The 25,198-nt window shown below is 56.5% G+C and overlaps 1 protein-coding gene across 3 annotated transcripts in view; it reads right to left on the minus strand.

Annotated features, from left to right (window-relative positions):
• LOC138806569 (rabphilin-3A) overlaps nt 1-25,198 on the minus strand; it is a 67,419-nt gene that overhangs the window by 10,141 nt on the left and 32,080 nt on the right. For all 3 annotated transcript variants that reach the window (XM_069991992.1, XM_069991993.1, XM_069991991.1), the window contains 12 exons: nt 20,624-20,770; nt 12,392-12,521; nt 11,037-11,123; nt 10,208-10,358; nt 7,719-7,757; nt 7,489-7,641; nt 4,772-4,858; nt 4,294-4,356; nt 3,395-3,631; nt 2,486-2,565; nt 1,611-1,685; nt 503-612 (listed from right to left, as the gene is read on the minus strand). In XM_069991992.1, the coding sequence (XP_069848093.1) occupies nt 503-612; nt 1,611-1,685; nt 2,486-2,565; nt 3,395-3,631; nt 4,294-4,356; nt 4,772-4,858; nt 7,489-7,641; nt 7,719-7,757; nt 10,208-10,358; nt 11,037-11,123; nt 12,392-12,521; nt 20,624-20,770 (1,359 nt within the window). The remainder of the gene's footprint in view (nt 1-502; nt 613-1,610; nt 1,686-2,485; nt 2,566-3,394; nt 3,632-4,293; nt 4,357-4,771; nt 4,859-7,488; nt 7,642-7,718; nt 7,758-10,207; nt 10,359-11,036; nt 11,124-12,391; nt 12,522-20,623; nt 20,771-25,198) is intronic.

Genomic DNA, 25,198 nt, shown 5'->3' on the forward strand with positions numbered 1-25,198 from the left:
GGTACCCCAGGGATCCTGAAGGCAATCCCCACGGACACAAAAGCTTGGGTGAGTGTGTGTGTGTGTGTGTGTGTGTGTGTGTGTGTGTGTGTGTGTGTGTGTGTGTGTGTCAGTGCTGGGGCTTGAACTCAGGACCTGGGCGCTGTCCCTGAGCTGGGTCACTCAAGGCTAGTGCTCTACCACTTGAGCCATAGTGCCATGTCCAGCTATTTGCTGATTAGTTGGAGAGAAGAGTCTCACAGACTTTCCTGACTTTGAATCTTGATTCTCCGATCTCGGCCTAGTAAGTGGCTAGGATGACAGGCGTGAGCCATGGGTGCCTGGCTTTAGAAATACTTTGGTTTTGTAAAGGTGAAAAGGAAAATGGAGCTATGCAGAGGCTGTTTTAAAGCGTGGCCCTGGGAGGCTGGGTGTGGGGGTGGGGGGCCTGGGCCCCTCCCCCTGCCTGTCCCCCCTCCCCTCCCCCCCTCCCCCCCCCCTCCCCCAGTAACCCAGCAGGCACCTGAGCGTCTTCCGCTGCATGTCCTCATCGGTGATGCCGTGGTACACCAGGGTCTCGTTCCAGACCGGGTTCCGTGTGTTCCGTAGGGTCTTCGTCCGGAGCTTGTTGGACTACAGCCCGGAGAAATGAACAGACAGACAGAAGCCTGCTTCAGCGTGGCAGGCTCTGAATCCCATCCTAGAGGGCATGTGGGTGGGGGCGCTGCCCTGTGGGGGTGTCCAGGGCCTCGGGGCTCCCCAATGCACGCACCCAGGGATGGCATCCTGCAGGGGGTGACAGCCCTCAGCACCCCATCCCCAAGCTGTCCTGTGGGGACAGAAAGCAGATTCCTTCTCCCCCCCCCACGCCCCCCGTGACATGCTCCCTGAGTCTGTGAAGTCTCCTGTGTTGCCCTGGAGGGAGGCAAAATCCTTTCATTTTGTTCCAAGAGAGAAGGCTGACAGGCCATCATACACAGACAGGCGGCCTGGTGGTGGGCCTAACTCATACTAGTGTGTAAATGACTCCACTGGGCTGAACCGGATGCAGGGGTGTGGAGGGGTGGATCTTGTGGCAGTAGATGGTATGGGGCGGGGTGTGTGTGTGTGTGGAGGGGCCTGATTAAGGACAGGTGAGGGATCATCTTTAGTGAAGAGACAATGAGGCTGGGTGTGTGAGTGCATGTGTGTGTGCGCACGTATACACGTGTGCATGCCGTGTGCAGTCTCTGTCTTCCCAGGCATCGGACGCCTGCAGGTATATTCCCAAAAAAACTGCTGCCCTCCATGTTGTCAGCACAATGAAGCAGCACACACCCCAGGAGGGCGGTGTGCGCCCGGCCCGCTGCCCTGTGGCTGCTCAGGCCAGACAGCAGGCCCCGGAGGTGAGCGGGAGCCGCTGGAGGCCGGAGCACAGGGCGGGGGCAGCGGCCTGGACCCGCCCTGGCCCAGCCCCGGACCCCGGCCCATGCCCCGGACCCCGGCCCGTGCCCAGGACCCCGGCCCATGCCCAGTGCGGTCCTCTGCTTGGCCCCCTGGATGGGGTTCTGCTGCTCGGGGCTATTTTGGGCTCCGAGCTGTGAGCCCTGGGTGCCCGCCAGGCCGCTGTGGCAGCCCGGGCCATATGGTACCTTGCTGGCCCCTGGCAGGAGGTGCAGCTTGACGTAGGGATCAGCCAGGCCATTGGAATCCATGGGCTTCAGTCCCTGGGAGAGAAGGTGATGTGTGAGGGCCCGGTGGACCGCGGGCTTGGCTGTCACGGGTGGTGGCAGAGCCCCTGGCTTCTGTCCCTCTGTCTGTCTCTTCCAGAGAGAGAGACAGAGACAGAGAGACAGACAGAGAGAGAGAAGGGCGCGGTGCTGTGGAAAGGGCCTGGGAGTCGGGTGGACAGGGTTGCCAGAATGTCACTCCCAGGCTGTGTGGCCTCAGGCCGCTGTCCTAACCTCGCTGGTCTCAGGGTCCCCTCCTGGCACTGGGGACACAGCACAGTGAGAGTCGAACGCCATTTCCCCTGGCTCTTCCCACACAACCACCAAGGCTCTGATGGGAGAAGACGCCCGGGAGGTGGGGGTGGGCGAGAGGAGGGGGGTCGGGAAGATCCCAGGGCGTGGCGCCCGCCCCAGCACCCCACGCTGAGACCTCAGGCTCTCCACCACGCCGTGGGCTGCGAGGGGCTGTGTGCGGGGTGAACTTGACCTTGTTCCCACAGCCTGCAGACTCCGGGGCTCAGGCACTGTTCCCCTGCCCCCTCCCAGGCAGCGCCCGGCCCCTGCTGCCCGTGGTGTGGGCGCCCCTGGGACCCCACTTCTGCTGCTGTACCCTGATGTCTACATCTGCAGAAGCACAGGGCAGACATGGGAGTGGACCGTGCTGTGGCCATGTCCGCTGCCAGGCCAGCCTGGCGTCCCCTCCCTGGGCCCTCCACGGTCCCCTGGCTCCCAGGAGGGGGCCGCACCCCTGCTGGACCCCCAGGACGGGGGCCGGGGCCCAGGCCAGCAGCACCCACCTTGGCCTTGATAATGGTGCACTGCAAGGAGCTGTTGTCCTGCTCGTAGAGAAGGCTGAACTCCAGGGCGCCCAGCGTGGCTGGGCAGCACAGGAAGAGGACGGACGACGTTTGGTTAGACATGCAACAAACACTCCCTGGCACTTACTGAGAGTCCAGCCAGGCATGAACCTTCACCGGGGATATCCCACCCTGACGGTGACCTTCCCTGTTCATGATGCCCTTCCTCAGGTGCGATGACCTTCCCCCAGGTGTGATGACCCTTCCTCAGGTGCGATGACCTTCCCCCAGGTGTGATGACCCTTCCCCAGGTGTGATGACTCTCCCTGGGTAATGGCTTCCCCTGGTGTGATGACTCTCCTCAGGTTTGATGACCCTCCCCCGGTGTGATGTCCTTCCTCCAGTGTGATGACCCTCTTTGGGTGTGATGACCTTCCCTGGGTGTGGCAATCTTCCCTGGGAGTGATGACGCTCCCTAGGTGTGATGTCCTTTCCTGGGCATGATGACCCTCTTTGGGTGTGATGACCCTCTTTGGGTGTGATGACCCTCTTTGGGTGTGATGACCCTCCCCGAGTGTGATGACCCTCCCTGGGTGTGGATGACCCCCCCCTGTCCTGTGTGATATCTTTCTCTGGGTGTGATGACCCTCCCCCAGTGTGATGACCCTCCTCAAGTGTGATGACCCTCCCCGGGTGTGATGACCCTCCCCCGGTGTGATGACCCTCCCCGGGTGTGATGACCCTCCTCAAGTGTGATGACCCGCCCCGGGTGTGATGACCCTCCCCGGGTGTGATGACCCTCCCCCGGTGTGATGACCCTCCCCTGGTGTGATGACCCTCCCCCGGTGTGATGACCCTCCCCTGGTGTGATGACCCTCCCCCAGTGGGGCTCCCTGAAGTGCCACCCACTGGCTTCATCAGAGTCGTAGCTGTTGGCCTCCTCCTCGTCCTCCTCGGGGGGTGGCGGCTGGCGGGCGGGGGTGGGGGCTGGCTGGGCGGAGGCCGCAGGGACTTGGGGATAGCGGCCCGGCGGGTGGGCCCGGTCCTCCCTGGCTCCAGCCATGGCGAAGCCCTCGGCTGCCCCCGTCCTGTCCTCCCGTGGTGGCCCGGTGGCCCCTGGGTGGCCGGGGTCACTGGGAGCCCCCTCTGCAGGGAGAACGGGAGAGGACGGGAACGCGATGATGGAATCTCCATTTCTGGGGCGGCTCTGAGCACAGCTCCAGTCCCCCCAGAACCAGGGGACCCCGGAACATGGCCGCAGATACGGCAAAGCTGGCCACACAGGACACGGTGTGGGGGGTGGACAGTGCCACGCAGGATGCGCTGGAATGTGGGCTGAGGGACCCAGGGCAAGTGACTGAACGTCTCTGAGCCTTAGTTTCTCAATGGCGCCGGGGGAATGTCCCGCTCGGGAGGGCTGGCTGCCGTTGCTCTGATGGCTGCCAATGGCGGTGGTGTTGGGGCCGTGAGTGATGGTCACTGGCCCTGAGCCTGGGCCCAGTGAGTTCCCCGGGGTATTCACATGTGGGTTTGCTCAGTTCCCTGACACCCTGTGAGCTAGGTCCTTATACTAGGTGAGGAACTGGGGGCTCAGAGAAGCTCAGCCACCTGCCCAGGGCCACACAGCAAGGCGGTGAAGCAGGGCCGGAGCTCAGCCTCATGGTACGGCTTTGCGTGCCTGCTGTCTCAGCTCGTGTCGCCAGGGGCGGTCCAGTGTGTGCCACGGGGGTTGCTCAGCCCTCCCCAGGCAGGAGTGGGGTGCAGGCCAAGTTGGGGAGGCCCAGCCACTCAGGAGGAGGTGCACTTGCCTGGCCTCTGCTCTGGAAGGCGTCCTGCTGGTGCTGGCGGGGCTCTGACGGCCCCGGGGGGCCCTGAGGGGAGAGGGGGTGTGGTGGGGGTGTGTACCTCCTGCTCTCCTCTCCCCTGTCCCGCAGGGCGAGGTCCCAGCAGGAGTCCCCCTAGGGGGCTGGGGGTCAGGGAGGCCAGGTTTGAGGACTGTGGGGGGGGGGTGAGGCCCAGGGGCAGAGCTCGGCCCAGGGTCCTATCACAGCACCCCAGCACTGTGCGAGCTCCCCAGGCCTCGGCATCCTTGAGGCAGTGCTGGTGAGCTGGGGTGGGAGGGAGACCTGGTGGGGGATGAGGTGTCCCCCCCACCCCGCCTGCTCCAGGCCCAGGGCATCAGGAGGGTGCAGGACCCAGCGCTGGCCGCGGCTTCTCCCCAGCCCCCTCTCTGTTTGAGGGCTGGAGGGCCGGGCCCTGGGGGGGCGAGGGGCCCGTGGCAGGCACCTGGCTGTGCGGGCTGAGGGGGCGCTGGGCTCGGCCCTGAGGCTGGGGTCTGTCTGGAGGCCTGAACGGAGTTGGCCCGCCTCAACCCTGCGGGGAGAGAGAGGACAGAGCCGTGGTGAGCACAGGGTCTCACGAACACACACACAGATGCACAGACACAGACACAGACACACAGACACACACACACAGACACACACACAGACACACACACACAGACACACACACACAGACACACACACACAGACACACACACAGACACAGACTCACAGACACAGACACACAGACACACACACAGACACACACACAGACACACAGACACACACACACAGACACACACACACAGACACAGACACAGACACAGACACACAGACACACACACACAGACACAGATACATACACACAGACACAGACACACACACACACAGATACATACACACAGACACACACACACAGACACACACACAGACACACACACACAGACACACACACAGACACACACACACAGACACACACACACAGACACACACACAGACACAGACTCACAGACACAGACACACAGACACACACACAGACACACACACAGACACACAGACACACACACACAGACACACACACACAGACACAGACACAGACACAGACACAGACACACAGACACACACACACAGACACAGATACATACACACAGACACAGACACACACACACACAGATACATACACACAGACACACACACAGACACACACACAGACACACACACAGACACACACACAGACACACACACAGACACAGACACACAGACACACACAGACACAGACACACACACACAGACACGCACACACAGACACACACAGACACACAGACACACAGACACACAGACATACACACACACACACACACACACACACACACACACACACACACACACGGCCGCGCACACGCAGCAGGTGGCAGCCGGATCTCCACAGGAGATGGTTTCCGCCCCGGCTGCTCCTAGCTTTCCTCTGTCCGTGCCCCCGTCCTTTGCTCTGCTCAGAAGCTGGGTGTGCGGCCCCTGCCTGCAATCCCAGCCCCGGGGAGGTGGAGGCACAGGACCACCCGGTGTGTGTACGGAACGGCCAAATGACCGCGTAGCAATGGCACTGAGAAGGTTTCCACTCAAAACAGCTGGCCGGGGGTACGCATTGCCACAGGCGGGCCCTGAAGGCGTTTCCCTGAGTGAAGGAAGCCAGGTGCAAAGACAGGCGCTGTCTGACTCCTCTAAGTCAGCATGGAGAAGAGTCACGTTCCCAGAGACAGGGGGAGGGCAGGGGCTTCTGCGCTCCTGTGCTCCCCCCCCCAGAGGTGGGAAAAGGGGGGGCACTGTTCAGTGGGCACAGAACTGCAGTCTGGATCATGAATGCGTCCTCTGCAAACCCGTGCATGTGCTTCATGCCACTGGCTAAAACAAGAACCGTCACATGGAATATGGTGCACATAGCCGAGCCGGTGGCTCACGCCTGTCATCCCAGCTACTCAGGAGGCTGAGATCTGAGGACTGTGGCTTGAAGACAGCCAGGGCAGGAAAGTCTGTGAGATTCTTATGCCCCATGAACCCCCAAAAAGTTGGAAGTAGAGCTGTGTTTCAAGTGGTAGAGTGCCGGCCTTGGGTGGAAAAGCTCTGGGATAGTGCCCAGGCCCTGAGTTCAAGCCCCAGGATGGGCACCAAAGAAAAAGATATATATAGTTTATAGAAATCATAAAACCGCACACCGCATGCTAGGTTGTAGTGAGGGAAAGCGAGCACGTGTGTGAAGCACTGGAGACTTGACGGCAGGAAGCAAGCACACAGCAATCATTCTGTGAAACCGCAGACGGATGGGTAGTCTTTCTCTGCCCCCTCCCCCGCAACCACAGGCCCGTGACTGCGTCTGACAGCAGTGGGTATGTGCCCAGTGCATTTGCCTAGCAGAAGGGGAAACTGAGGTGCTAAGCCATGGACCATGATTTAGAAAGCCAAGAGCAGAGGGTAACATGGAACCTGAATGTTCAGGTCTGCAAACCTCTGTGCCCCTTGCTACACAGGCAATGCCACCATGCCCAAGTTTCTCAGGGCTGTGGGACACAGATCTGTCCAAACTAACAGGTTCCTCAGAGGCCGGGGTTAGCCGGTGTTGTGGTTCACACCTGGGAGGCAGCGGCAAGAGGATGATGGTCTGAGGCTGGTCTGGGCGAAGTTAGTAAGACCCCGTGTGGCAAAAAACAAAAAAGCAAAAGGACTGGGAGCGCGTGTAGCTCACGTCTCTCCAGTGCTTAGTAAACATGGGGCCCTGAGTTCAAGTCCAGCATAGAAAAAAAAATCCAGGGACCAGAGACTCCACCAGGAGTATAGCAGCGGTCATCAACGCCTTGGCCTTGCTGGCCACCCCGTCTTCACTGACAGCAGCGGCCAAGGGAAGGAAGAACAGGGGTGTTTGGAGGGAAGCGTCCTCACTTTACATAAAGCTGGGAGGCTTTTCTCTCAGGGGGGCAAAAACCAACCACGTTTATCTCACATGAGCGGTGAGGGCAAGAGGGACACAGCCAAGGTGACGCAGGTCTGGAGCTTTAAGCGGTCGTGAATCTCATCCTTTGTCTACCGTAGACGATGACCAGAGTCGAGCTCGGAGCACTGTACAGAGCAGGTGCTCAGTGAGCGAGGACGCGCCCATCCCCCCCGCTCCCTGCACCGGCCGCGTCTCACCTGCCGGGCTGCGGCTGGCGTCCCCAGCGCCTCCGCCATGGCCCACGTCCCGGCTCTCTGGATCCCGGGGTGGTGTGTTCATCTGGGCCTCAGAGGCCCTGCGCACTGGAGGCCCGTAGCTCCCTCGCCCAGGAGCAGAGGCCAGGCCGGGGCCTGGCAGGAGAAGCAGGGGTTGAGCAAGAGAGAGGGCAATGGAGGTCTGAGCAAAAGGAATCCGGGACTAAATTTACCTGTCTTATGACCAAGACTCCTTCTCTCCTCAGTGTCACCTGGAAAGAGAGAGAGGGAGAGGGAGAGAGAGGAAAACATGGGAAGCACCGGTCTTGTGGAGTCTGGAGAATTACTGGTTAAGAAGCCCGCAGAAGGGTTCATCGACCCATCCTGAGACCATTCAGAGGAACCAGTGTAGTGGCATACATCTAGAATTCCAGCTATCTAGGAGGGGAGCGTGGAGGGATCACTGTCTGAAGCCACCTCAGGGGGAACCGAAAGGGAGATTCCATCTCAATCTGGGCACGGCCGCTCTCGCCTGTCTTCTTGGCTCTTCAGGACGCATAAACAAGAGCGCACTGTGGTCTAAGGCCACAGCCCAGGCAAACATGTGAGACCCTATCTGGAAGGTAATCCAAGCAACACAGGCTGGAGGTTGTGGGTCAAGTGCTCAGCAAGCGCAAGACCCTGAGTTCAATCCCCGATATGGCCAAAAAGAAATAGACAAGAAAAACAAAGGCTTCATCCCCATTTCTCCCCTGCTCTGTCTCCTACTTACAAGTCTCAGCATTTCCTTCTTTTTTGCTGTTGTTGTTGCCAGTCCTGGGGCATGAACTCAGGGCCTGGGCACTGTCCCTGAGCTCCTTTGTTCAAGGCTAGCACTGTACCACGTAAACCACAGCTCCACTTTCAGCTTTTTCTGTGATTAGAGATAAGAGTCTCACAGACTTTCCTGCCTGGTCTGGCTTCGAATAGCGATCCTCAGATCTCAGCCACCTCAGTAGCTAGGATGGCAGGCGTGAGCCACCAGTGCCCAGCTGTGTGGTAGTTCCTTTACAGGCGCAGCAGAGGAGCACACGGGTGAGCTTTGAACAGTTGCACGACACGATCTTTGCAGCCGAGAGACCAGCAGCTCAGGATGCTGAGTGGGGTGCCTTGTTCAGGGCTGTGTCTTCTGAGGACCTGGTGATTCTTAGCAAGGAGCAGAAACTGCTCATGCTTTGCCAGGAAGAAAGCATTTGCTGAAAACCTCAGGGTGTGTGTGTGTGTGTGTGTGTGTGTGTGTGTGTGTGTGTGTGTGTGTGTGTGTGTGTGTGTGTGTGTGTGTGTGTGTGTGTGCGCGTGCACGTGCATGCTGGGCCAGGCTCTGTGAGAAATCACCTTATAGGAGACACCCCAGAAAGCTCCCACTAGAACCTTTTTTGTGGAAGCACCCCCGGAGTCACCAGGCAGGCCACCCATGCGCAGTTTTCCCTTCAGTGATTACCAGGACGTTATCTGGCCAGTCCCAGTGGTCTAATCCTATTAAGACGTGTTGTTACTGTGATTGCTTTTTTAAAAAAAAATTTTTGCCTTTCACTCCTACTCATTATCTTAATAATGAATAATTCTTGGTCAGGGCACAGTGGCTCCTGACTATAATCCTGGCCACTCGGGAGGTGAAGATCAGGAGGATCATAGTTTAAGGCCAGTCTGGGCAAAAAAAAGTTCCTGAGATCCCTCCTCCCATCTCAACTAATAAAAATTGAGCATGCTGGTGCATGACTGTCATCCAAACCACGCTGGGAGTGTAAATAGAAGGATCATAGTCCAAGCTATAGACCTAAAAGCCTGTTGTTGTTGGTTTTTTTTTAAAACCTAAACTCAAAAGAACTGGAGACATGGCTCAAATGAGACAGTCCCAGTACTGTCAAAAAATATTTCAAGCTGGGCGCCAGTGGCTCACGCCTGTCATCCTAACTACTCAGGAGGCTGAGATCTGAGGATCTTGGTTCAAAGCCAGCCCAGGCAGGAAAGTCTGTGAGACTCTTATCTCCAATAAACCACCAGAAAACTGGAAGTGGTACTGTGGCTCAAGTGGTAGAACGCTTGCCTTGAGCTGAAGAGTGCAGGGACAGCGCCCAGGCCCAGAGTTCAAGCCCCACGACTCACTAAAAAAAAAAGAAAAAAAATATTTCCATAGTAATGACACCATCAACAGTAGGGATAAGTCTCTTTGGCTACTTTCATTTTGATTCATCTTTCACATTTCTGTCTGGAGACAGTACATAGCCCAGGCTGACTTCAAACTTGGGATCTGCTTCCACCTCCTGGGTGCTGAGACTAGGTGTGTACCACCACGCCTGGTTCACCTTTCCTTTTTAGTTAGTCTAATTTCAGATTTAATTCTAGCTGACAGAAGAAATAGGAGGATCCAAAACCATCCTCAGTAAGCCTCAAGCTTACAGTATCTTTTGAGGAAGAGATCTCTCAATTTTGAGTTTTTAACTTCTCCCTCTTTTAGATCTCTAAATGTCCCACTAGGTCTGAGGGCCAGACTGCTTGGCTTCCTGGCTTTTCTGGAGAGGGTCCCCCATGCCACCTTCTTGGAAAAGGTGAATGGCAGGCTGTGATGGAGAAAAGGAACCTTGACTCAAATCCAGCAGCAAGCACACAGTAGAATATGCTGCAGGTAGACCAGCTGGCCAGGAGCTGTCCTTGGTGCTGGAGAGCAGCCTTTGGGTCCTACCTTGGGTTGAGGGTCGGACTGCCGGCTTGGGTTCCGAAGTGTGCTGCTCCGAGCCGGGCTGCAGGGCCTTGCTCCTCGTTATAGGCATGGGCTGTGGAAGGACCTGTTTGGGGAAACCCTTGAAGAACCATGCTCCAGATCGTTTCCACACCTGAGGAGAGAGGGAGGGAGGGAGGGAGGGGTGAGCTTCAGCCTTTATAAGCCAACTTTGATCTCTGCTCCACTGCACATTGGTACAGCAACTCCCTCCATCTCTGCAGGAGTTCACTCCATGCCTCAGTCCTGCAAACTCAACACCAACCGCTGGTGGTGTCTGCAGTGGAGAAAGAGGAACATGGGAAATATGGAGGGCTGGCCCCACAGGACACAGCGTGTATGGTGTGGTCAGGGCTGTGTGGTGAGGTCAGGGCTGTGTGGTGAGGTCAGGGCTGTGTGGTGAGGTCAGGGCTGTGTGGTGTGGTTAGGGCTGTGTGGTCAGGGCTGTGTGGTCAGGGCTGTGTGGTATGGTCAGGGCTGTGTGGTCAGGGCTGTGTGGTCAGGGCTGTGTGGTCAGGGCTGTGTGGTGAGGTCAGAGTTCTGTGGCGTGGTCAGCAATCTGCAGTGTGGCCAGGGCCGTGGGGTCGCGGCCGGGGCCGTGGGGTCGCGGCCGGGGCCGTGGGGTCGCGGCCGGGGCCGTGGGGTCGCGGCGGGGGCCGTGGGGTCGTGGTCGGGGCCGTGGGGTCGCGGCGGGGGCCGTGGGGTCGCGGTCGGGGCCGTGGGGTTGCGGTCGGGGCCGTGGGGTCGCGGCCGGGGACGTGGGGTCGTGGTGGGGGCCCGAGGCAGGACTCACCTCCCTCTGCTCCAGGCAGATCTTGCAGAGCCACACGGGGTGCGGGCGGTTGTTGGTGGTCTCCACCCCACACTTGGTGCACACATTCTGGGGACAGAATGACCATGCGATGAGCACACTGGCGCGCCAGGCCTGAGCAGGGAGGGGCGGAGGGGACGGCCTGGGAGAGCTAACCACGGAACCCCAGGATCTCTCAGTAGATGGAAAGATCCAGAACTGCACTTTCCGTGTCCTTTCTCCCACGAGAGAGGCCAGTTGGACTCAAGCCCTGACTCGAATCTGACTCTCCATCACAGGAGCCTGAGCCTCTCGCAGCGCTGAGGAGGAAACTCACCCCGAGTCCCTGCTATGGGGCCTGAGTTCCCCCCATGCTCAGACAGATTGCTGATGCACGCCACAAGAGGAGGCTGTCTGTCCATCTGTTTTTATTTCTTCTTTCCTGCCCCAAAGGATCCAAGACAGCCCTGACTAGGACTGAAGTCCACAACTCACCAAGGAGAAGAAAGTTAACTAACTGTGCAGCTGGACATTATATTTTGGGGCTGCATTTCCTGGCGGCCAAGGCAAAAAAGGAAAACCTGAGATGTCATGAAGTTTTTGCTACAGGTTGATGCAGCAGCTGTTTCAGAATAGACAAAGCTCTCCCAGCACCCCATTCTAAGCCAGTGGGCGCTTAGACCCACTGGGGGATCAGCAGGGCCAGAGCGAGACAGGCCCTGTGCCCTCAGGCATCAAGAGTGGAGTCTGGGGAGAGGGTCCAACAGGCTTGGGGGGAGGGAGGTTCCTTAAGTCAGGGAAGAGGACACTGGGGGCTGGGTATGTGGCTTAGTGGTACGGTGCTTGTCTACCATGGCATGAGGCCCTGGGTTTGGCTCCTCAGCACCACATAAGCAGAAAAGCCAGAAGCGGTGCCTGTGGCTCTGGTGGTAGAGTGCTAGTCTTGAGCCAAAGAAGCTCAGGGACAGCGCCCAGGCCCTGAGTTCAAGCCCCAGGACTGGCAAAAACAAAAACAAAAAACAGAAGACACTGAAAGCGATGACATTTACATGTATGGCACATTCCATACTGAACTTTCTAAGCCACCACCAAGATCCTGGCCAGATCCATCACCCCCATGTTCTCCGGTACTCCCCAGACCCCCAAATCCATCCTGGATGGAGCTCATGGAGGACCAGAGGGACTTCCACAGGGATGAAGTAGGCTCAGGATGACCCTGGGGGACAGTTGACCTGGGGGGGGGGAGGCCTCCCAAGGGAATTCAAGGAGCAAGCTCCATCCCCCCGGCCCCACCCCACGCCCCACCCCACACCCTGACCAGGCCCCTGTGGTGCTGAGCCAAAAAGGGGTCCCCGTACCTTCTTGCAGTCCTCGCACACCACACAGGTGGAGCCCAGCGTCCCCAGCTGCTCCCCGCACAGGATGCAGCGGTTCACGCCGTCTCCCGCCACGTTCTTCCTCATGTTCTCCAGCCGGTCCACCAGGCGCCTGCGCAGAGACGGGGCAGTGAGGACCTCACCCCCCCCCCCGGCTGTCCTGGGGGCCAGCTGGGTGCCCTTCACCTCCTGTGCTGTGCCCTGAGCACCTGCAGGTGGCCGTGCCAGGAGACCGCCCTGCCCAGCACCCACCAAGCCCACCTACTCTGCGTGAAGACGCTTGCTGAGCTGAGCAGGTGCGCACGCCTGTCATCCTAGCTACTCAGGAGGCTGAGATCTGAGGATCACAGTGCGAAGCCAGGCTGGGCAGGACCAAAAAGCCGGAAGTGGAGCTGTGGCTCAAAATCTCAGGGACAGCGCCCAGGCACTGAGTTCAAGCCCCAGGGCGCTCTCTCTCTCTCTCTCTCTCTCTCTCTCTCTCTCTCTCTCTCTCTCTCTCTCTCTCTCTCTCACACACACACACACACACACAGTTTCCACATTCAGCATCCAATTCCCAGGAGTCCTGTCTACTTGCTAAACTATCTCACAACAAGCACTCCTGCCCGTGCATTGATTAAAAGGCATTCTGGAAGACATAAGGACAAAGAGCAGGGCTGAGCCGCGTTCGAGTCTCCTCCTGGGCCCCTGGATGGTGAGGAGCTTGGTTCTCTGAGGCTCTTCTGGACCGGGCTTGGTGCAGATGGACGAGCCGCACTGTGACTGCTCAGTGCAGCCCTCGGGGACCGCAGGCCTGAGGCACCCAGACACCCCCTCTTCTCTGAACGCAGCAGAAGGGCCTCCGGGACCCCCCGGGCAGTGTCTGCGCAGCCTGGCTTCAGCGCCTGCTCGGCCACGGAGAGCAGTTAGCGGCCGCCGTGGGCAGCCGTCGCTGCGGGCCGAGCGTCCCCACAGGCTCCCTGCCTGCGTGGCAGAGGCAAACGCCTGGACGCGTCCATTGCTGCATGTGCCTCGGGGCCGAGGTCTTCGTGGTACCTCGGGTTCCCCCGTTCTCCTCTCCTCCCCTCTCCTCTGCCGTCTCCTATCCCTGTCTTCGGTTGCACTGGCATTCCGTTTTGTTTTGAGACAGGGGCTCACCATGTCGCTCAGGTGTGTCTGAGTTACCCAGTTACCCAGGGTGGTCTCCAACTTGCCTCTCTCTCTGCCTCCCATGTGCTGGGATTCAAGGCAGGCACCCCCAGCCCTGGCCTCCTGAAGCTTGTCCGGGGGGGCTGCAGAGACTATGCACTCATTTCTCAGCGCACACGCGCATGCATGCTCATGGGTGGCACGGGTCCACAGGCAGCCCCACGTGCCACGGGGGGCTGCGCATGCAGGAACACGCCTTGCCCCGCGTGCCCATGCACAGGCCGCTGCTCTTGGGCTCCCAGCCCCAGCCGCTCCCCCCGAGGGCCTGAGCCAGCTGCGGCGGCCCGCTGCCCGCCTCTCCGCCCGGGTCCTCGGGAGGGCCAGACGCCTCAGAAACATCCCGGTATCTGACATGCACCCGGAGCAGACAAACGAACTCCCACCGCACCAGGACGCAGGCGTGGTGGGTTTATAGCCCGAGATGAAGTGAATGGGGGGGGTGGTAAAAGCTGGGGTGCCACCAGCTGATAGAGCAGCAGCCGGCCGTGAGGCCGCAGGGATTCAGAGAGGAGACATGGATGCTGGCCACCCACCTGTCTGCCTATCTGTCTGTCTGTCTGTCTGTCTGTCTGTCTGTCTGTCTGCCTGCCTGTCTGCCTGTCTGTCTGTCTGCCTGTCTGTCTGTCTGCCTGTCTGTCTGTCTGTCTGCCTGCCTGTCTGCCTGTCTGCCTGTCTGTCTGCCTGTCTGTCTGTCTGTCTGTCTGCCTGTCTGTCTGCCTGTCTGTCTGTCTGCCTGTCTGTCTGCCTGCCTGTCTGTCTGTCTGTCTGTCTGCCTGTCTGTCTGTCTGTCTGTCTGCCTGCCTGTCTGCCTGTCTGTCTGTCTGCCTGTCTGTCTGTCTGCCTGCCTGTCTGCCTGTCTGTCTGCCTGTCTGTCTGCCTGTCTGCCTGTCTGTCTGCCTGTCTGTCTGCCTGTCTGCCTGTCTGTCTGTCTGTCTGCCTGTCTGTCTGTCTGCCTGTCTGTCTGTCTGCCTGCCTGTCTGTCTGCCTGTCTGTCTGTCTGTCTGCCTGTCTGTCTGTCTGCCTGTCTGTCTGTCTGTCTGCCTGCCTGTCTGCCTGTCTGCCTGTCTGTCTGCCTGTCTGTCTGTCTGCCTGTCTGTCTGCCTGTCTGTCTGTCTGCCTGTCTGTCTGCCTGCCTGTCTGTCTGTCTGCCTGCCTGTCTGTCTGTCTGTCTGTCTGCCTGTCTGTCTGTCTGTCTGTCTGTCTGCCTGTCTGTCTGTCTGCCTGTCTGTCTGTCTGCCTGTCTGTCTGTCTGCCTGCCTGTCTGTCTGTCTGTCTGCCTGTCTGTATGTCTGTGTGTCTTCTCCCCTCTCTCTCTTACACACACTATCAGTTACAGAGCCACGCTGCATCTCTCTGTCTCATCCTCATTGCTGGGTAGAGGCTGGTACCCTGGGGTTTATTAAACCTGGCACTAGCCAGACGCCGGTGGCTCACGCCTGTAATCCTAGCTACTCAGGAGGCTGAGATCTGAGGATCGCAGTTCAAAGCCAGCCCGGGCAGGAAAGTCTGTGAAATACCAGAACACCGGAAGTGGCGCTGTGGCTCAAATGGTAGAGCGCTCGCCTTGAGCTGAAGAGCTGAGGGACAGCGCCCAGGCCCAGAATTCAAGCCCCACGACCAACAAAAACAACAACAAAAACCTAGCAGTTGGGGAGGTTGGGGTTGGATGGTCCACTGTGAGCAGGGAGTCGGCTCCTGGCGGGGACTGGCCCGAGGCTCCAATGGGGCCTCTGAGGACCTGTCCTTAGATGACAGAGGGCCAGGCCAGGGCGAGGCCAGCGCGGTCAGCCTCGCCACGCCGTGTCTCAGTCAGGCAGCAGACCCGTGCACCTGTTCCCCCCGTGGCCTGGGGTCACCTGACCGACAGAGCCCCGGCCTCTGCACCCTGGGGATGCCAAGCGGGGAGCGGGAGGGGGTGGGGCCTGGCTAGCCTGGTGGAGCCGAGCAGGGAAACAGAGGTACCAGAGGCCAGTCACTTGCCCAGGTCCCCACGGCCATCCGGCTGCCAGGAAAGCGATGTCTGTGTCTTGTATGGTGCTTTTGTGTGGGGCCGGGCTCCTCTCCCCTCTCTGCCTGTCCTTCCCCGTCCTGAAAACAGAGCTGAGAGACTATGCAGCGGACAAGTGTAAATGGGACAAGGAGGAAGGAGGACGCGGGGGAGACAGAGGTAAAGAACCTGATACCTGAGACCCGTCTAATTTAGAGACTGCTCTGACTCCCCCAACCATCTGTCAGTTGCTTTCCCCAAAGGCAATACCGGAAGTTCAAAGTCTGATGCGGCAGCGTAAAGGCTGTGCGCCCTGGGCGAGTGGCTTGACCTCTCTGAACTCCCACTTTCTCAGCTACAAAACAGAAGCATCTGCCTCTCAGCAAGGACAAATGAGGATGAAAGGAAATAGACTGGCACCGTGCCAGGAGAGAAATGTTTCTCTCTGGAACATTCCAATAGGGTTTACCAAAGAATCGCCGTCCCATGACCACGAGCTGTGTGACTCTGGGCAAGCCACGTAAGCTCTCTGAGCCTCCGTTTTCCCCTGTGCAGTGGGAGCGATGAGGCTGCCGTGTGGAGCGCTGAGCGCAGCGGCAGTGGGGGGCGGGGTGCTGTGTGAGTGGTCTGCTGAGATTTTTTTTTCCTCCTTAAAACTAAGAACAGAGTTGGACAGGGTTGCAGAAAACGTCTTGAGTTCCTCTGCGGTTCAGAGTCCCCCAAACCCAACGATGTCGACTCAGAGACGTGCACAGACACACGCGTGTCTCCATTACCCGCACCCTTCCCTGGGCCCCGGGCCGTGGGCAGCAGGACTGGAACGCTGGGTCAGGAAGGCCGGGGGGGAGGGGGGGAGGGGGTTCCTTTTAAAAGAATAAAGTGGGCGTGGCTTGCTGTCTCCTGTCCAATAGGAAAGAGGTTTAAGTACACAGGGCAACCTGGGAGATTTATCACATGTCTCCCTGGGTCCATATTCTGGAACAATTCTGTGTCAACAAGATGGTGGGGGGGGTGGGGAGGGGAAGGGGAGGGTGTTGTCCCCCAGGTGGGAGCCAATAGGAATGCAACAGAGTCTGAGCCAATCCCCGCCACCCCCCCCCCCCCCCGTGTCTCTCCGGCATCCTCCTCCATCTACGTCTAGATGTCAAGGTTAATGACAAGCCCTAATTGCTTTTTCAGGTCCATCTGTCTAGGAAAGCTGACCTCGGATGGCAGCCACCTTCCCTGCGTGCTGCCAGACGCCCTGGCCAGGAAGAAAGATGGAGACAGGGCGGCCTGGCTCTTCCCAGACAGTGACCCGCAGGCCTCTGTCCTCATACTGGTGGGCCCCAGCCCCACGGACACCGCTCCGACAGCCCCGGGGCTGAGCCGAGGGAAGCGTGGAAGATGCCCAGCCACCTCTCACCCTGAGCCAGCTCTTGGGCGTGGCCGGTGTGTGGTCAGGAATCCGAGGCCAGCCCTTGAGGGGGAGGTACCTCGTGGAGTCAGGAGCACTGTTCCCAGAGCCAGCCCAGAGGGGCCTTCCCTGTGGCCTCCGGCGGGTGAGCTAGGCCGACTGAGCCTCACCTACAAAGTGTGGCTGATGACAGCGCCCGGCTGGGGTGAGGTCAGATGCTTACCACACAGGGCTGGGCACGGAGCCGGCGCTGAAGCCCAGCCTGGGTCAGTAACAGTGTCCTTACACCCGGCCCAGATGGCTCCCACTCAGATAGTTGGAGGGAGAACTCAGCACCACAGGGGCCTCTGGCCCGGGGCCTGGCCCCAGAGGGTGCCGCATCTATCTGCAGGAACACCTGCGGCCCAAGCTCCTTAGGAGAAGCCCATTTGCACTGAGGCACGGCCAACAATGCGGTACGGGGTCTCCCATCCCTGCCCCCAAACACTGCAGGGGCTGAGCAGGAAGGATCTGGAGAACCACAGTGACCTACGTGACATTTGAGGAAAATGAGCCCCCCTCCAATCTCATGGATCTAAGAGCCTCAGGTTTCTGCAGCGGGGCCCGACGGCGCTGTTTGCAGTCTTACCGTTCATTATGATTATTGGTGGCACTGGGGTTTGAACACAGGGTCTCACAGTTGCCAGGCGGCTGCTCTTCCACTTGAGACACACCCCAAGCCTTTAGGCTTTAATTTTCAGATAGGGTCTCGATTTTTACCAGAGTGGCCTGGACTTCCACCTCTTCTTTCACTAGCTGGGACATCAAGTATGTACCACCATGCCCAGCTTCTGAGTAGCTGGGATTACGGACCTGAACTACCATACTTGGCAAAAGATCTCTCTCTCTCTCTCTCTCTCTCTCTCTCTCTCTCTCTCTCTCTCTCTCTCTCTCTCTCTCTCTCTCTCTCTCTCTCTCTCTCTCTCAGCGGTACGAGGTCCTCCACTTGCAAGGCAGGAGCTCTGTCACTTGAGCCACGCCCCTCCGCCCTCCTGCTTCGCACGAGATGCTCTACCTGGCTTTCATCTGCCTCTGCTCTGATTCTGTTCCAGGGAGGGTAGGTGAAACAGGAATGAGGGCAGGCAGGCGCTTAGCAGACACAGATAGCGGGCTTGCCTCTGGGAATGCTGCCAGCCAGCCTTGGCTGTTGGGAGACTGCAGAGAAAGAGCTACATCTAGAATCTTCTGGGGGCTGATCCTCCATGCCAGCAAATCTCAACAAAGGTACCTCCTGTCGGTGTGGGTTTGGCCCTGCGTCCCTGGACGCCTCTCAAGTCTCCTTCAGGGGAAGCCAGAGGCTGTGGGATGACAGGGGACGCTTGCCAAACTGGAGTCTCGGGCACAATTGTGGACCAGAGAGGCGCCAGAGAATGTCATAAACGAACCTTGTTTTTCTTCTTAAACGTACTGCGAAATAGCTGCCATGCTTCACTGACTGTGGGCTCTGCAAGAATGCTCTGCATGCTAACCGAGTACTCGCCAAGAAGGGTGTGCTAATATTACCCCCACTTTGCAGACGAGGAAATGGAGGCACGGGGAGGTGAGGTGCCAAAGGGACAGAGGTGGAATTTGAACCCAGGTTTCTCTTAACTGTGGAAGCCCACGTCTGTGTCGGCCACCATGCCACCAGCTCGGTGGGAGCATGCTAAATCATGGGGGGAGTGGGCAGGGACCCCACCAACTCTATGTTGGAATGTTCCAGCTAGGATCTGCTATGTCCATGGGGATCCCCATAGCTTCACCTCCGGAAGCTGCCTCACACTGAGCCTGGGACCCTGGCTGCAGCTGACTGGGGATAGGACCCTGGCTGCAGCTGACTGGGGGATAGGACCCTGGCTGCAGCTGACTGGGGGATAGGACCCTGGCTGCAGCTGATTGGACAAAAGATAGCGCTGGATAGAAGCCAGCCAATCGACATATTTTCCTGGGAATCTGGACTCTGACTGCAGTGATTGCATCAGGATAGCACCCAATATAAGCCAAATAATCAGGGTGCTTTCCTGGGAAATTGGTTCCTGGAAAGATTCTAAATTTCCCACCTACTTGGCCACAAGGTGTGGAAAAGATATTGGCATGCTCTTCATACTTACTACTTGGCTGGGCAACTACCCGGCCTTGCCTGCAGTGAACACTATCGGAACTTCCCCCCTACTGTCCGCCGCATGAGAGTGACACGTGATGCTCAAAATCACCCTGTGGAGAGTAACCCGCACAGGTGGTCGCCCCATTTCCCAGCGCCCACTCTCCAGCCCGTTCACACACCCCCCGTTTCTCTCCAGCGCGGTCCTTGCACACATCACACATGCTTCTACCACACCTCATGTCTCTTCCACACACACAAACTATCCCCGAGCCCCCCTTCCTGTCTTCCTCCCTTTTCCTGAACACAGACGAGTCCCGGAGCCCAGCCGAGGTCTGGACACACATAACCTCACTGAACCCTTCACCGGAAGTTGGTGGCGGGATTCCTGTCTTCTCCTCCAGCCAGTGAGCAAGCCAGGATTCAGAGAGGCAAAGGCGCCTCGGATTCCAGTGCTCACAGAATCCATCTCTCCTGCTCTTGCTACCTTCACTGCAGATATGCGCTCTCTGGCTGACTCTCTCTAATGGATACAGAATTGTACATATTTGCGGGGCACAGTGTGACATTTGAATACATGAATATAACACATAATGACTGTGGTAACTGACAGGTTTAGCACCTGAAACATTTACCATTAATTACTGAAAATCCTCTCCGTTCGCTATTTTGAAGTACTCAGTGAGTTACCAACCCAGCTGTGCAGTAAAATGTTAGAAGTCATTCTTCCTACTCTGCTAGCACCCTTGACCCAGTAACTCTCCGCTCTCCATCCCCCTCCTCTTTGTTCTCAGCCGCTGGAAACCACTATGCTATTCTCGCTGTAAGATCAATTTTAAGCTGGGCATCGTGGCACACACCTGTAATCCTAGCTACTACCCAAAGCCCTATTCAGTCCTCAGTAATACCCCCCCCCACACACGCATGCATGCACCTGAGCACACATACAATCAGCTTTAGTTTTTTGTTGTTGTTGTTGTTTTTGTTTTTGTTTTTTTTGCCAGTCATGGTGTCTGCTACCACTTGAGCCACAGCACTACTTCCAGCTTTTTCTGCTTATGTGGTGCTGAGGAATCGAACCCAGGGCCTCATGCATGCAAGGCAAGCACACTACCACTGAGCCACCTTCCCAGCCCCTCAGCTTTAGTTTTTTGCATGCAAGTGTGAACCACTGTCCTTTGACTCTGTCCCACAGCCAGAGAATTACTCTCCGCAGCCATCATCCCCTAAGGGCCCAGGCTCATGCCCACTGCACATCTCTGAGCCTGCCAGGACAGTCTCTTGATCCCCTGTCCCCAGACCTCTCCTCCCTCTTCTTCCACACCCCCCTGACATGAAGCACCTCACCCATCCTACTCTCTCCTTTATCCTTTCTCTTCTTCCTGCTCTTCCCCGCCCACCTCATAAAGCAAAGATTCCAGGCCCTACAAGTCACAGACGACAAAGGCACTGATCATCCCAGCCCATCCGACACTGCTGCCCTGGCCCCTGCCTCAGCAGCCTGGGGAGGGGGTATGACCTCACCCAATTCTCTCCTGCTCCATCTCTTCCATCTTCTCTGCCCGAGCAATGACTCTGTTGATGATTTCCTTCTCCTCATCAGTCAGCTCTTCTTGCTTCCTCTGTCTGTCTGTCTGGGCACCGGGGTGGACGGACCAGCCTGCCTGTAGCCTACAAGGTAATGGTACAGTATGAGGCAGGACAGGAAGCCCAGGGAACGGTGCCCAAGACAGGGAAATCTGAGACCCAAGAGCCTGGGAAGATACAATGGCTGGGAGACCTGGTCAAAGGGATCGAGTCTCTAAGCCTCAGTTTTCCCATCTGTCCAATGGGTGCACACCCTTCCCCCGTCCTCTTCCCATGGGCTTATTTTGTACAGGCAGATACTCCACACTGCCATCTACAGGAAACTCTGGAGCCTCAGGAAGATTCCAGAACAGGAGAACCCTCAAGCCAGAGGGGAAGCAATTCTGCCATGATGCCATTTGCAGAAGATAGGGGTGTCTTCTTGCTCTTGAGGAAAGACCCCTAAATTCCTGAAGTTTTCAGGCCCCACAAAGACACACTGGCCTCTCAGAGATGAGCTGGGAGAGTTGAGGAAGGGAGGTGGAGAGGCTGAGGCTTGCAGGGGAAAGATCCTGACAAATACCTGGAGCAGAGGGCACAGACAACATGTATGACAAGGGAAGGAAGGCCAGCATGGCTGCCCCAGCATCACGCTCGCCCTCATGTGTGGCCTGGAGGCCGACTCTGGGCCGGCTCTGTGTGGCCCACTAAAGACAGCAGAGGTGGCTCTGAGGATCACTGACTGCAGGGGAGGCTGACCTCAGCACCCACGGGGGAGGGAATTCACAGTGCCTGGCCTAAGCCACTAGGCTTGAAGTGATGATTTTGCTACAGCCTCGGGTCCCTGGGAAACCAGCCCACTTGGAAGGTAGAGAAAGTCTGACATGGAGCTCCATCTTCAGAGTCTGTATGCAAATTGCTCATTGTCAATGACAAGGTAGAGGAATTAGATCAAAGAGACAGGCAAGGTACTAGGAAAACAAGAGTGGTACACAGAAAACCTCTGGGACACCATCAAGAGACCAAACCTACAAATTATGGGTAGAGAGGAAGGAGAAGAGATATAAGGTAAAAGCATAGAAAAAAACATACTCAAGGAAATATTAGCAGAAAACTCCCCAAACCTGGGAAAGACAGGGTCACAGGCATAAAAGGCTTTGAGAACGCCAGGCATGCAAAGATCAGGAAAGAAATAGCCCTATGCATACCATAATGAAAACACTAAATATACAGAGAGCAAACTATGCAGAAGTAGAAAGAAAGTATATGGAAAGCTATGAGAAACAATAAAGTCAAACTCATCAAAACAACAGAAACTTGACAAGCAAGGAGGTCATGAAATGATACATTCCAAGCCCTGAAAAAAAATAACTGCCAGACATGCCAAGAAATGGAAACGAGTTTTTTTAATTGTTATTATTTCGCTTTTGTTTTCTCCTTTGTCCTGTTCTTTACTTCTGTACCTTTTGTATTGTATGTAAGTTTGTCTGTTGTCTGGAGGTTAAGAAATGGTGAGGCAAAAGGTGAACAAATGGAGCAGTGATACGCGCCACATACTATGTTGAAAATGAACTGTACAACTTGTGGAGGAGGGGGAAAACTGGGAGAAACTGAGGGAACAATGACACTGTTCAAAAAGAAATACATTCAGGGGACAATGGGGAGGGAAGGGATAGTGGGGAGAAAAAAAACAATGGAGTGGGTAACAATGTTTGACAAGAAATGTATTCATTGCCTTAACCCCTCTGTACAGCATCTTTACAATAAAATTTTAAAAAGAGAAATGTACTCATTACCTGATTTACGTAACTGCAACCCTTTGTATGTCACATTTACAATAAAAATAGATAAATAAATTAAAAAGAAAATAAATGCCAGCCTGGACTAATGCATTCTGTAAAACCATCATTCATCATTCAGAAAATAAAACCACCTGTGATTTAAAACACACACACACACACACACAAACCTAAAGGAATCCATTACTGCTAACCAGTACGACAGAAGACACATAGAGGAATTCTATACACTGAAGAAGAAGACAAACACAAACAGGAAATATAGGAAAGAACAAATCCCACTAGAGGAGTACATTGGCAAATGTGAATTAGAAAAGCAAAGATCTCCTGAAATACTACAAACCTTCCAAATGAACACTGAATGTTAATAGTTTCGATTATTCAGTCAAGACACAAAGAAGGTAGGCTGGATCAAAAGGCAAGATGCAAGCAGTTGTGGCCTACAGAAATCCATCTCAGTGACAATCACTGGCCAAACCCAAAATTAGCAGGTGGAGTGAAATAACAAAGATGGGCCTAGAAATTAATGAAATGGAGGCTATGAATATTACAAAGCATCAATGAAGCAACAATAAATAAGATGGATAAGCTCTTAGCCAAACTGACTAGAAGGGGGTGGGGGTGGGGAGACTCAAATTAATAAAATTAGAGATGAAAATGGGGCTAGCACAACAAATATCACTGACATCCAGAGGCTCACTAGAGAATACTGTGAACATTGTATTAATGTAAATTGGAAACTCTCTTAAGAAATGGATACATATCTAGATTCATTTGGCCTGGCAAAAGCCATCCAAAAGGATTTAGACCCTGAGTATGTTTACAAAGTGTCTATCATACCTTTCTTCTTCCGCTCCCCACTTCCGTTCCTGGCTTGTACTCTGAACCCCCCCCCCCACATTTCCTGCATTTTCAGAGCAGCTCCAGGCCCTCATGGACCCCAGGGGCGGTGCTAGCCTGGGGCCCCACACAGGCCCTCAGACACACAATCCGACTGCTCAATGTCTGCTCATGGTCACTGTCACATGAGCTGGGGTGGCTACAGGGTCTCCATCTGCAGAAGAGAGTGGAGTGGGGGGTGGGGGAGACTGTGCCCCCTTTTGGCCCTCCCCCCACCCCAGCTACTCCACATCCCACCTCCAGTGACCAATAGTTCCTTCGGTGTTGGTCAGTGTCCCGCTTGGTGCCCCTGGGAGTCTGCGAATCTCCTGTGGATTTCCATGTTTTGATTCAAATAGGGAAACGCAATGGATTCTCAACCCTAAGCCTGTGCTCTCAAGAGGGGGAGGGGGGCTGGGGCTGTGAGTCAACGTGGGCACGGGAGGCCTTGGGACAAGACAGTGCTCCCATCCTGGCACAGGATGGCAGCCAGGGTCCAGTGCTGGAGCTCATTAAGAAATGCTGCAGACAGAAATGCTGCTCACCTGGAACAAGTTCCTCAGAGATACGCAGAGACCCCCCTGTGACACCGGGGTTGGGGGGCCTCCCGTGAGCCAGACTGAACCCCCGTGACTTGGGGCAGATCAGGTCTGGAGCCCCCGAGCTCTGGTCTCGGTGGCTTTATTTCTTGATTGGCTGGTTTTTGGTGAAAATAGTGGCTCAGGTGCTCATGGGTGGGATTGGCTGAGGAGACTGTACCAAAATGGTCTGCCACACAGCCAGAGCTGACGTATACAGGAAGCTTTTTAAAGAGTCCCTGCACCTACTTCAGGTCAGTACTGTCTTAAATTATAGTGGTGAGGAGTTCCCCGTGATATTTTTAATGCCCTGGGCCATCAAGGGTCTTTCTCCAGCTCTACTCTTATCTTTCCTTAAATGCTTAGCTTTGGAGTAAAATATTATTCAAAGAAGAGCTCCGCTGGCCGGGCGCTAGTGGCTCACGCCTGTAATCCTAGCTACTCAGGAGGCTGAGATCTGAGGATCGCAGTTCAAAGCCAGCCCGGGCAGGAGAGACCGTGAGACTCCTATCTCCAATAAACCACCAGAAAACCGGAAGTGGCGCTGTAGCTCAAGTGGTAGAGCGCTCGCCTTGAGCTGAAGAGCTGAGGGACAGCGCCCAGGCCCAGAGTTCAAGCCCCACGACCGACAAAAAAAAAAAAAGAAGAGCTCCGCTGTTAATGGAAGTCTAAAGTGTACCGCAGCCGCCCTGCTCTATCTCTGGATGTCTGGCCTTCAAGAAGGACGGGAATGGCTGCGAACGGTTGGTAGTGGACCATAGAGCAGGACTTCAGACCCTGCCATCTGGTGGCTCCCGAAGCCCCTGCCCCTGCCCGGGTGACCCTGAGCTGCCAGGGGCCTGGGCTGGCCGTCACTACAGCAGTCACGAGGCTGTAGGCGGAGCCTGGCCTCCTCCACCGCCGCCCCTCACACCTGCCTCTCCACTTCCCCCACAACCCTGACATAATAAATACCCGCCAGATGTCTCTATTAATAAACTAGAGCTCCCCAAAGGCGTGGGATGATGGAGTGCTGTCGGGCCACAGGGCTCTGAAGCCTGCCTGCCACAGCGGCTGGGAGGCACTAAATTCATTCTCTCCTCCCTCTCTCTCTCTCTCTCTGTGTCTTCTTCCTTCTCTCCCTGCTCTGCCCCAGGATGGCAAACTCAAGCAGGTGTCCTCATGAAGCCTCCCTACTGCTCAGTGAATGAGATTTTAATGAATCTGGATGAAAGGAAGGAAGGAGAGAAGGGAGGGAGGGAGGGAGGGAGGGAGGGCAGCCTTACTCCAGTATGTTT

The sequence above is a fragment of the Dipodomys merriami genome, unplaced genomic scaffold, assembly GCF_024711535.1.
Source record: "Dipodomys merriami isolate MVZ:Mamm:240054 unplaced genomic scaffold, mDipMer1.0.p SCAF_400, whole genome shotgun sequence".
NCBI lineage: Eukaryota > Metazoa > Chordata > Mammalia > Rodentia > Heteromyidae > Dipodomys > Dipodomys merriami.